At 54.7% G+C, this 8,653-nt stretch overlaps 4 protein-coding genes across 4 annotated transcripts in view; 1 reads left to right on the forward strand and 3 right to left on the reverse strand.

Annotated features, from left to right (window-relative positions):
* Window positions 1–995, forward strand: part of VDBG_07984 (conserved hypothetical protein) — a gene marked incomplete at both ends in the record, with an annotated part of 1,896 nt that extends 901 nt beyond the window's left edge. The window contains 2 exons of the mRNA XM_003001679.1: window positions 175–434; window positions 505–995. Of these exons, the coding sequence (XP_003001725.1) occupies window positions 175–434; window positions 505–995 (751 nt within the window). The remainder of the gene's footprint in view (window positions 1–174; window positions 435–504) is intronic.
* Window positions 996–1,411: 416 nt separating this feature from the next.
* VDBG_07985 (predicted protein) lies at window positions 1,412–2,724 on the reverse strand (the record flags this gene model as incomplete). Its single annotated transcript, XM_003001680.1, has 4 exons — window positions 1,412–1,456; window positions 1,578–2,019; window positions 2,104–2,379; window positions 2,453–2,724. 4 exons carry the CDS (start codon window positions 2,722–2,724, stop codon window positions 1,412–1,414), a joined length of 1,035 nt encoding a protein of 344 aa, XP_003001726.1.
* A 1,680-nt stretch (window positions 2,725–4,404) lies between these two features.
* Window positions 4,405–5,954, reverse strand: VDBG_07986 (PH domain-containing protein; the record flags this gene model as incomplete). Its single annotated transcript, XM_003001681.1, has 2 exons — window positions 4,405–5,790; window positions 5,856–5,954. The coding sequence occupies 2 exons, from the start codon at window positions 5,952–5,954 to the stop codon at window positions 4,405–4,407; spliced, it is 1,485 nt and encodes a 494-aa protein (XP_003001727.1).
* Window positions 5,955–7,047: 1,093 nt separating this feature from the next.
* On the reverse strand, window positions 7,048–7,650 carry VDBG_07987 (conserved hypothetical protein; the record flags this gene model as incomplete). The annotated part of the gene is made up of 1 exon (XM_003001682.1): window positions 7,048–7,650. The coding sequence occupies one exon, from the start codon at window positions 7,648–7,650 to the stop codon at window positions 7,048–7,050; it is 603 nt and encodes a 200-aa protein (XP_003001728.1).
* Between the last annotated feature and the right edge of the window lie 1,003 nt (window positions 7,651–8,653).

Below are 8,653 nucleotides of genomic sequence, written 5' to 3' on the forward strand. Positions count from 1 at the left end.
ACGAGCTGGATCCGGAGTCGCCATCGTCGTCACACTCGACCCTGACCCCGAGTCAACGCTGGACAACCTTCCATCGAGCACCTCCGCCCAGCCACGACAGCGACCTGGTTCGCAAGCGCGGCAACTGCTACGGAACCTCCGCTCGTACCCTGCTCTGGTCTCATCGCATTCCAGAGACCCTCCTGTCCTTCGTCCGCCGCGCGTCCATCCCTGTGGCGTTCTCGAGTTGATCTCTCTCGTCGATCCCTCGGCAACACCTGAGTGGGGGACTCTCAGCGCCGATGATTCCGAGGCGCGACGCGTGGAGCTCATGATGCGGCGTATGAGGGAGCAGAGAGGTCACATGGAGAAGGAGGCTCGCATGAGCGTCGCGGAGAGGCAGCAAGCCATAAAGACGCGGATGGAGCGCGAGAACCTCCAGAGGCTCGACGATTGTATGTTCTCCTTTCCTATTCCTTTGGACGCAGTGGGCGAGCGCAACAAGCTGACATTGATCCACCCTAGTCCGCGACAAGATGCACGCGGATCTGCAGAGAAAAGAAGCTCGTCTGCTCGAAGCGCTGCAATCACCCAAGTGGACGCCCGCGCAACTGGCGCCCCACGCCCTACGCTGGCTCAAGGAGAACTCGGCATGGGGAAGTATCTTCTCCTCCGTGCCGGTGCCTGAAGTCCCTGTTTCCTGGTCGCTGAAGCCAGTGCTGGGTCCGCTGCTCCACACCATTGTGCTCAATGATGAGCTTTCTTCCCTGCTCGTCGCGGCGCTCGAATCATGGAAGGCATGGTCTGAGAATGGAGGTATGCGACGTGCGGACATTGATGCGCTGATGAAGGATGCCAATGGCGATAGGGAGGCCTTTGCGCTCGCAAGCCTGGTCGCCGCGGGTGTTGGTGAGGCCACGTCTGGAGATGGTATTACGGGAGCAAGGACTGGGGATGCTGTGGGGGCTGACATGCAAGAATGCCTCGGAATGTGGCCAAAGATAAGGCTGGGATGAAAGCAAGTCGACGACTTGACGAGCGGGAGCGTTCCCATTTGATTCCAAATTATGTTTTCGTGATCATTATACTCAAGCATCGTAGTAATAAAACAGTGAGAGATGGTCTTCATAACGACCGTATTCTTCTTTTTTGAGGTGGTGTCGCAGCCTATGCATGCTTCGGTTTCCTTGTAGAGGCCGTGATAAAATCCTGTCCATCTTACCAGCATACGATTATCAAGGATCCCAAACGCCTGTTACCATACTCGCGACCAGTCTTCTGTCCGGACTTTGCTTCGAGAGGTGTATCATGACAGTCAAGAAAATTGAAGTCAGCAGTAGAGATGACCAGGCGAGGTACACAAAATTACGTACGGGCAAGGAGGTCGCAGAAGAAGTTCCACTCCCCGGATCACATTTCAGCGTTAAGAGCTTCACATGAATGTAGTAAGCTCAGCAATCGCGTCTGCCGGCTTTTTCTGTCGACAGTATATCGCAAGGTCCCACGATTCATGATATGAGGGTTCAATTAGATTCCCAGAACCATCCTGGTTGGTTTGCGTTATTGTTTTGTAGTATAGCACAAGAAGCCCCGCTAACGTAAGCCACGGATGGCTCCATTGAGTTGAAGTCGACCGGGATGCGGCCGGAGTATTGGCCGTGAAGTCCTTGCCGATGGATGTATTGGTACTCGGGGGGGTATTGAGTATCGACGTTGCTGTTCTCCGGCGGAGAATAATAAGCTGGTGTCCCCGGACTCAATGTTGCCCGGTATGTTTGGTTTGGCCCACGCTTGCTCTGCTGTCTCATTCTTTGAATGTATGCGAGCGGCATGCCGTCCATGGAGATATCCGTCAAGGTCGAACGATTTAAACAATTAAGGGGCACTTCTTCAGTCAACTCTCGTTCAACGCCGACCTGTTCTGGGAAACTCGATGCAGAAGATGCTGGAGATGGGGGAAAAGTGTAAGACAACGGCGGGAGCGTTTCATGTCTCACTGAACAAACGCTTTCGGCCTGCGTTTGCCTGGTATAGGACTCCCTGTAAGCGTGTCAGCGGCAATTCTAGGTTAAGCTGGATGACGAAATAGTCAGACAGAGAAGCGCGACCGAATCAGAGACGTACAACGATGTATTTGTGTTGCGGTTAAGCTCCTCAATCTCTTGCCTGGATAGCTCGGCATCCTCCCAGAAGTTGCGTGAGCGTTCAATCCCACTGTTGTTACTCAAAGTTCTAGTTGGCGTTATGCTCTGTCCAGTCATGAAGCGGAAGGGAGGGTGTGGCGGGCTCTCCTGCTGGTGGTTCTCAAGCTTCTCGGCGCTGGCCTTTTGGGTCTTGTTCTTGGTGAGAGTATATTTCCCGATACCCCATCTCTTGAATCTTCCTCGGTAGGCTCGTCTCCTGCAAGGTGTGATTTCAGCATTCCATCCAGGACAGAACATGTTTGTCAAATAAAATTGAAAGTCTGGCTTACGATGCTTTGAATTGCCACTCCCTCTCCATTATTTTCATCACCTCGTCAAGCGTCTTTCTGTCATCTTTGTAGAGCTTGATGATCTCGCCCTGGTGCTTGTCCCATGGTTTGCCCATCATACGAGCTAGCCGCCTGCTTGATCTGAAGCCCTGCGAGTCGAAGCACAGGAAAACGTCACGAAGGCGAAAAGTCTGAGCTGGTGCAGCTAAGTTCTCAGAACACCATGCTATAACTGGTAGGCGTAGAAGAATATCAGCCGAAAGAGAAGCCATTTCACTAGAGAACCTATCGCGGTCGAAGCCCCGCCTTATAGGTATGCTAATGATGCACTGCCCGGACAAGGCTACGAGTCACATTAAGGCTGGGCTATCGCACGTCTAGCGAGGCAGCCAAGCAAGCCGGAGACGGGCGTAAAGGATGCAAGCCAGCACCAGCCGCTCAATGTAGTCCGCGCACGAGGCAGCCAAGGTGGCGAACCGATGACCCAAAGCTGGTACTTTCGGTGTCAACGAAAGAGGGGAATAAGAAGGCCCTTCCTCGCCATCTGACGGTCACATCTTTCGATAATCTTTGCCCAGAATGCACCGAGCCTGCATGCCCCCAAGTTCTTCTGCCGAGAAAACGCAGCCGATCTTGTCTATTGGCTTAGGTCTCGTTGAAAAACGCCGTGCAGACGTCCACCTCGAGTAATGGCAAGGCAACCAGCGAGCCATCTCTCCCCTCGCCCAGTTCAGGGCTCGCTCCTTGCAAACAGGGCGGCCGACAGAATGCCAACACACCCATTCCCTCCTCCCCTTCCCTCCATCTCAAGATCAGATCACTTGAAAAGTCTTGTGTAACGCTATTGTATTCGATGGCCACCTCAGGAGTTCGTCGTCAGCTGAAGTCCTTCGCCGTGTCGAATTGGAAGTTGCAGTGGAGTGTCTGGTCCGCGCGCTCAATTCTATGCACCAATTGGAACCACATCATCGGCAGGTGTTTGACCTTGGTGAGCGCCTTGTCATTATCTCTAGCGAGGCAGAATGGCATTTCCTTTCCAAAACACCTACCTGCTGTATATCGCGACCGCATGCCTTCATTGCGAGATCGCACGGCCCGATAACGGCGTGCAGGGCATCACTCTCGATGGTTTGCCTGGGCTTCGCCGTCACACTGCAGTCTTTCCGTCAGCGACTCGAGACATCGCAAACGCGGCTCCGCCGACATGGCCAGCCAGAGCTCCCCCACATCATGTCGTCAATTCGCGGCATCATGAATCAGCAGGCCTAGAATCGGCGATGAAGATCCCTAACGTGGCAATCGTCTACTTCCTTCAGAAGTTCTGAGACATGTCACTAACGACGTGGCCTTCGGTAAGCAACGATTGCTCGATGCGTCTCGCCTGATGATGTCGACAATAGCTTTGATGACCGGGAAAGGATTTAGGTGGGAAGGGGGTTGTCATTGGCGTACACACCGTTCCACAAATACGGGCTTTTGGTTCATTCTGATGACGGATCAAAATATCTGTCACCTAGCACCTACCAGGACACCCTTACAAATGATCTTGATCCGGGCCATCAACCGGACCCGGGTCCAAAGCATCGGGCCGGTAGTAGACTGAGGAACGAAAACGTCGAACAATACGCAAAAGCTGCTTGACAGTATTGAACAGAAACTTGTTGTATTCAAGGTCTTGTTTGTATTATCTACCAGCAACTTCATTACCTAGCTCGTCTGTCAACCCCGCTCCCTACACTAGCTCCTCGCAGAGAGACAAGGCGAAGAGAACAACGCCGCGCTCATCATAAAAAAGTAAAGTAAGTATCACATTTCAAAAGGATGTGTCGAGGTCCATCGTAGTGGATGGTCTGCCCGCCTCACTTTGCACCTTGCCCTAGACCGCATGTAGAGAAGGCGTCGGAGCGAACTGGGCGACCGATCCGCCTCATTTATGACAGAGCCTCAACTTCCTAGAAAGCAGGGGGAGCAGCTCCAGCCTTCTCAGGAGCCGGTGCTGCGGCTGGTGCCGCCTGAGCAGGAGCAGCCTGAGCAGGGGCAGCCTGCACAGGAGGCTTCTCGTCCGCTGCCGCCAGTACTCCAGACTGCTGTGCTTCGTGGCCTGCGACCGGCGAAGTGGGACCTGGCGGCGTGACGGCGGCAAACTTGGCATCCTGATCCACGACGGGCGACGACGGTGACGTCGGCTCTGCGGGACCAGTAGCGCCGGCAACGCCCCTGATAATATCGAACCATCGCTGCGCGTCGGAAGGGGTGTGGGCCTTGAAGGCCAACTCGGCAGTGCCGGTAAGCTTGGCGCTCATGCCGCCGCTGCGATCCTTGCCCTTGACGTTAAACTTTTCGCCAGAAGGAGCGCCAATGATGGCGTCGGGCAAGTAGATTGACAGTTCGGGCTTGGGGTCGACGCGAGCATTATCCGAGTCCTTGAACTCGTGAAGGAACTTGGAAGGTGTGACAACATAGTAGCCTGTCGTGTAGCCCCACGACAGCTTGTTACGCGACTTGCGCTCGAGCGATCCCTCGATGAGGGACTTGGTGGCCGGGTGGGACATGTTGGGGAACTGAATGTCGTCAACAGAGCGGGCGGGGTCGTTGGGGTTGATGAGGCGGTCAGCGGAGCGAGTGGTGAAGCCGCGCCACTCGAAATCGGGCACGACGGATTGAATGGATTGCAGCATGTCGTAGTGCAGGGCGCGCGTCTTCTCGCCCTGGCCGCCGGCGAGGAGGGTGAAAGACTCCATGGCCTGCTGAATGACCTGGACAATATGTGCCTCAAAGGCTTGCGAGTTGTTCTGGACAGCAAGTAGATCATTGCGGTTGTTGTTCTCCTCAATGACCTGCTTGTGGAGGCGGTGCAGGACACCACGGTTGACGACGTAGGGATCATCGGAGCCGTGGATCTTGCCACCAGAGGACTCATAGGATGCGGTCTGTTGACCGAGAAGCTCGATATGCTTCTGAGTGTTGTTGCGGGCCTTCTCGACTTCCTTGGCCGTCTTCTCAACACCGCTGGTCAACTCTTTGCTCTTGGCCTTGATCTCCTTGTGTAGACGATCAAGAACGGGCAGGACAGAGCCCTTGATCGACTTCTCGGTCTCAATGTTGGTGTTGATGAGGGCCTGGGTGTTGGAGCGCATGTTCTCGAAGTAGCCGGCGATTCCACCGAGAGACTGGTCGAAGTGGTGACCCTCCTTGAGAGGGTTCGAGATGGTCTTGAGAGCGCGCTCATATTCCTTAGCCTGAGCGCGGTGAATCTTCTCAATCGCGCCCATGTAGTCCTCGAGATAACCAACGGCATGCTTCCATGCCTGAAGGCGCTCGCCTAGGAGGCCAGCGGTCTGTAGTTTGGTAGTTAGTCTTGGCTTCGAAGAGGAAGCTTTTGAGCGGTAAGGGGAGGGCGTACGCTGGTGGGGTCAGTGTCGGAGATGGCACCATCGTTTGTGCTCGCGGTGGTCAGGCCAGTGGCCGCCCTCGATGGCAGCTCAGTCGGAGTAGCGCTCATAATGTCGGATTTGCCGTGGTGTTGATCGAGTGGAGGAGGTGAGTCGTAGGAGAGAGGAGAGAACCGTTCTTTCCGGGTCAGCAATGCAACGAAGAAATCCGGCAACGATGGCCAAGCAAAGACGACTCAACGAGGAGGAGAGGGGGCATCCAGGGTCTTGAAGCTCATCTCCCAAGCCCCCCATGCCACCTCTTGGCCTCGCTCTTTGGGGCAAGGCGGTGACCTGATCCATCTACGGACGCACCAAATACGACTGGTCCACAACAGCTCGGGCGCCCGGGCCAACAACCCCTCCCTCCCCTTTGCGAGTGCCTGCCCCCATCTTCCCTGCGCTGATCTCTAATGAAGAATGAAGAGGGGTGTGATTCGAGTCGATACTTACAGGATACGCTCGTAGGCAAGAATGATTCAACTGTTGGTGATGAATTACGATTAATAGGTAGTACGTGTCGAAAGGAGGCCGCCTGGTTGCAGTCGATTTCAAAAGACCAGACAATGTCGAAACTCTGTTCCTCCCGCTCGACGACAGAGGGGCAGACCAACGGCCACTTAAATTGCTCGCGCCAGAACCCTGGATGACGTCAACACGTCCCTCCATTGCCTTCCGACTCTCCCTTCCTCATGCCCTTGGCCAGCGCTAACAGCAGATCGTCCCAGGTGAACCATGCCAACCCATGTCGCAACACCACCAGAACCCTCAGCTGTACAAGCTTTGTGATCTGTGTGGCTTGCTCTAGCCTCCAGCTTTGGTCGACATGTCCGCAGGTTTTGCCCCGGACCACCAATCCCCCGGTGGCCAAAGAACGGGGTCGCCGCGACGGTCCCTGCTCTGCTGGGATTCTTTCCACGATGGCTGCCCTGGAAAGCGACGATCACGCCGCGGCGATGGGGTCCAACAATGCATGCAGGGCACAATTGTGTGGCTTAGACATGAAATTCAGTTCCTAACTCAGGGGATCTCCCTCACGAATATGTCAGATAGAGAAAAAAAAAGATAGAAAGAGAGAGAAGGAGAGAGTGAGCGAAGGGTAAGGCTTGCAACGTATACAGGAACGCCAAAACTTGTCGCTGCTAGCAGCGTCGGTGGAACAACCTAGTCTGAAATGACAGTAAAGACACCACACCGCTCTTCCCAGAGCCGCTTCGCAGCAACGACCTCCTCGCTGTGATGGAGCACCATCGAGTTGGTGATGACCCACGCATGTGCCGCCATCCCCCGCCTCGGAGAGTTACTCAATCCCGGGCGTGCTGTATCATCGCCGGTAATTAGTTTCCAGTCCGCCACCTCGTTCGTCACCGTCCGAAACAATCTCGCCATGTCGCCGCCCTCGTGATGGCTATTTGCCTGTAGCCAAACGTTGTACAGATCTCGTTCAAAGTACGCATACAGATCCACCGCCGTCTGGGGACAATCCAGCTGCTCCGTGACGGGCCCGCTGCTGAACGCCCAGATGATGTCCGTCAGCGCCGTCAAGACTCCCTCGCCGTAAGGGCTCACGTCTGCGAGTTGGAGGTGGTTTGTCTTGGTGAAGAACTCTTCGGGAAAGAGGGACAGGATTCGAGAAATCGGTTGCCATGCCTGCTGCATGGCGCGGACGTCATGGGGATTCGCACGGCAGGCCTCGCGAGCCGCCAGGCTCTTCCTGAGAAGAGTATCGATTCTGGACCATTTCGCTGCGTCGAGATTAGAAGTCATGGTCACTCGGCCGGGGAGGGGGGAACAGTGTCGCCCTTCAGATTGGAAGTAATTTCAAGTGAAGCTATCAGTAAGCAACGAGGGAGCAAGGTGATGGATACTCTGGAGCTGATATGGCATCGACGACGAAGCCTGACTGCATCCGTGCCAGCAGCAAGCCTGATCCTCACGAAAGCCACCTCTCATCAGCAAGGCTCTCAGGCTCCCGAGTAACACACATTCGATGAAGCCCAAGTATGCTGGCAAGCACCCATTGGCCCGAAGAGATGCATGGCACCAGCTGATTACCCGACGGCTCCCTTCATTGCCTGTTGACGACGACAGTAAGCATGACCTGCGAATCCACGAGATACGCCATGTCATGCAATCAGGCCCATGCATGTGACATTTGCGCATACTCCACTCTATCGACCTGACAATCCACACTTCATGACTAATGAGTCAGTGTGCTTGATGAAATAGGGTCCAGCAATCGCGCATGGCGATCATCTCATTGCGACGTTTCATGACCACGGCAGTTCACGCCGCATAGGCTTGTACGAAGGATACACGCATTCGGTTTGACCCGATCGTTTCAAGATGCGATCGCGCCGCCCCCTATGCGCCATCATGAGACGAACCTGTGCACATCTGCTCACCGGGACTCTAAGTACATCCCCGCTGTGCAATACCGGTTTGTTCGATTTGCGCAGCACGTAAAGAGGGACTGTGATCAAGGAAATAAGCTTCGTTGGTATCTTCGCCTCAAGGCATTTCTTGGCTAGTACAGTAATATCGCTCGGAAATCCTAGGGACCCCCAGCAGTTCTTCTTTCGCCGGATAATTTCCTGAAACTTCCGCGCCCCATGCCCCAGCAAGGCAATTGTGAGGAAAAAACAAACGCCTCAAGGCCTCCTTCTACTTGGCGGCTCTATTAATCATCCAGGCCACCGGGTCCCCACGGATAATCCCAAACGCCGAACCATGCAATTCCAATAACCTTGCTTGTGATCCCGAAATGATG

Source organism: Verticillium alfalfae, genomic scaffold, assembly GCF_000150825.1.
Source record: "Verticillium alfalfae VaMs.102 supercont1.11 genomic scaffold, whole genome shotgun sequence".
NCBI lineage: Eukaryota > Fungi > Ascomycota > Sordariomycetes > Glomerellales > Plectosphaerellaceae > Verticillium > Verticillium alfalfae.